The sequence below is a fragment of the Lolium perenne genome, chromosome 7 (genome assembly GCF_019359855.2).
Source record: "Lolium perenne isolate Kyuss_39 chromosome 7, Kyuss_2.0, whole genome shotgun sequence".
NCBI classification, from domain to species: domain Eukaryota; kingdom Viridiplantae; phylum Streptophyta; class Magnoliopsida; order Poales; family Poaceae; genus Lolium; species Lolium perenne.
Window position 1 is genome coordinate 118,106,835 of NC_067250.2, and position 2,181 is coordinate 118,109,015.

Below are 2,181 nucleotides of genomic sequence, written 5' to 3' on the forward strand. Positions count from 1 at the left end.
TAGTCAGTTAGACCAAGTAGACAAATACCAATACCTATCCCTCAATTCCTTCCAGCAGGACAAGAACCATGCTATCCTCCGGCCTCCAACTAAAATTTGCATTTCCTTGCGTGCGCAGACCACCAAGACACGTACATCCCTCTTCTGCACCAGAAACCGCTGCAAGTTCTCACTAGAAAAAGCAGAGCAATCCACATATAACGAGACAAAACCCCACAAGTAGGGGGACAAAGATCACACGCACGGAGACACACATCAAGCACTATAAAAGCAAGCGATGCCTTGTCCTCCCGGTGGCGTCCACCACTACTAAAAAGAAGAGGGTGGAAGAAGCCCAAGCAGTTAGAAATGGGGAGGTCTCCTGGCTGCGACGAGAGCGGCCTCCTCAAGAAGGGCCCATGGACGCCCGAGGAGGACGAGAAACTTCTCGAGTTCATCCAGAAAAACGGCCATGGCAGCTGGAGGAACCTCCCGAGGCTTGCTGGTACAGTCTACCTTCCTTAAATTGAGCATGTGTATACGGACATCCCTAGCTAGCGTGTGTATAATTTGTTTTCTAATCCCTTGACTGAACACTTGGTGTTTGTGAATGAAATTGCAGGGCTGAACAGATGTGGCAAGAGCTGCCGGCTGAGGTGGACCAACTACCTGAGGCCGGACATCAAGAGGGGCAAGTTCTCCCAGGACGAAGAGCAAACCATCCTCCACCTCCACTCCTTCCTCGGCAACAAGTAGGTCGCAGTAGCCCGTACTACACTATACCTAGATGTCCATTTGTCTGAACGCATGGATTGATCTCCATTTGTCTGATCAGGTGGTCGGCGATCGCTACGCACCTGCCGGGGCGGACGGACAACGAGATCAAGAACTTCTGGAACACGCACCTCAAGAAGCGGCTCATCCAGATGGGCTTCGACCCCATGACGCACCGCCCGCGGACCGACTTCTTCGACGCGCTGCCGCAGCTCGTCGCGCTCGCGGCGCTCCGGGGCCAGCTCGGCGGCGCCTCCGCCGTAGACCCCTCCGTGACGGCGCAGATGCAGGGCGCCAGCGCCGATATGGCGCCCATCCTGCAGGCCGCCAAGCTCCAGTACCTGCAGTGCCTCCTCCAGTCCGCGGCCACCACAATCGCATCGGCCTCGGCGGGCTCCAGTGCCGTCTCGGCGTCCGACGTCGAAGCGGCTCCTGTTGGCGCCGCCGCATGCTCGCCGCAGGGGACGACGTTGGCCGGTGCTTCTACTGCTGCTGCCTCAGCGTCAACGGCCGGCGATCACCAGATGTCGTACACGTTTTCCGAGGCGCCTGTCACCGTCAGCGACGACCTCCTCCTCGGCTGTGGCGCCGCCGGTGACTACGATAATTATTGCCACGGTGGCTCGCTGCCTCCTCTCGCCGATCTCTCTGACGCCGCGGACGGCCGGTGCAGTGCGACGGCCTCGTCCAGCTTCGGTGGCGGCGTGAGCAGCCCCCTCCCCTGGCCGGAGTTCTTCCCCGACGAGGATCCCTTCATCACTGATTTCCTCTGACTTCGTAACATAACATACTCGATCTATATATGCGCATCCATAAGCACACGCTTTTATTCGTCTCATCCGTCGACTTGTGAATTACCCAATATGTTCGTACACATACATGCATGCTGCATGCATGGAGGCATGGCCTACGTTTCAAAAATCGCTGTGATGCAGCTTTTTCGAAGTAGCTGGTCATTAGGAGAGTATGATTTTGTTGCTGAGAATAATAATACTGATAATGCAATTTTAAAAAGAAATATAGCATGCCTTAATTAGATGCAGAATCATAATTTTGTAATTTTATTAGTACAAAGAAGCCAAACATCCATACCGAATTAACTACATAAGAAAAAGCGAGACCAACCATATGGTCTTGGAATGGACCAAAATCCACATGTTGGACAAAACAATACATAATGACGAGGATGGTACTTAGACACTGCATTGAAGAAAAAATGTCCGGAATTGCTAGTTCTCACTAGCCTAGAACGAAGCTTGTGCTCACTAGATTTCTGCAACGTTAGATTTACATCATGATTCATGCACTTAAATTGCACGTTGGGTTGCAACTGAGTTTTTTCACTTGCAAATGCGGTTACAACTGAAAATTTTCAGTTGCAACTACGGAAAATGTCTCCAAACCATTAGATTTGCTTCGTGATCCGGA

The 2,181-nt window shown here is 52.4% G+C and overlaps 1 protein-coding gene across 1 annotated transcript; it reads left to right on the top strand.

Annotated features, from left to right (window-relative positions):
* Positions 1 to 303: 303 nt before the first annotated feature.
* On the top strand, positions 304 to 1,698 carry LOC127323957 (transcription factor MYB93). Its single transcript, XM_051352073.2, has 3 exons — positions 304 to 484; positions 602 to 731; positions 815 to 1,698. The coding sequence occupies exons 1-3, from the start codon at positions 349 to 351 to the stop codon at positions 1,524 to 1,526; spliced, it is 978 nt and encodes a 325-aa protein (XP_051208033.1). The 5' UTR covers positions 304 to 348; the 3' UTR covers positions 1,527 to 1,698.
* The last annotated feature ends 483 nt before the right edge of the window (positions 1,699 to 2,181 follow it).

Coding starts and splice junctions, on each gene's coding strand:
- LOC127323957 (XM_051352073.2), top strand. CDS start 349: ATGGGGAGGTCTCCTGGCTGCGACGAGAGCGGCCTCCTCAAGAAGGGC. Junction 485..601: donor GAACCTCCCGAGGCTTGCTG/GTACAGTCTACC, acceptor ATGAAATTGCAG/GGCTGAACAGATGTGGCAAG. Junction 732..814: donor CACTCCTTCCTCGGCAACAA/GTAGGTCGCAGT, acceptor TTGTCTGATCAG/GTGGTCGGCGATCGCTACGC.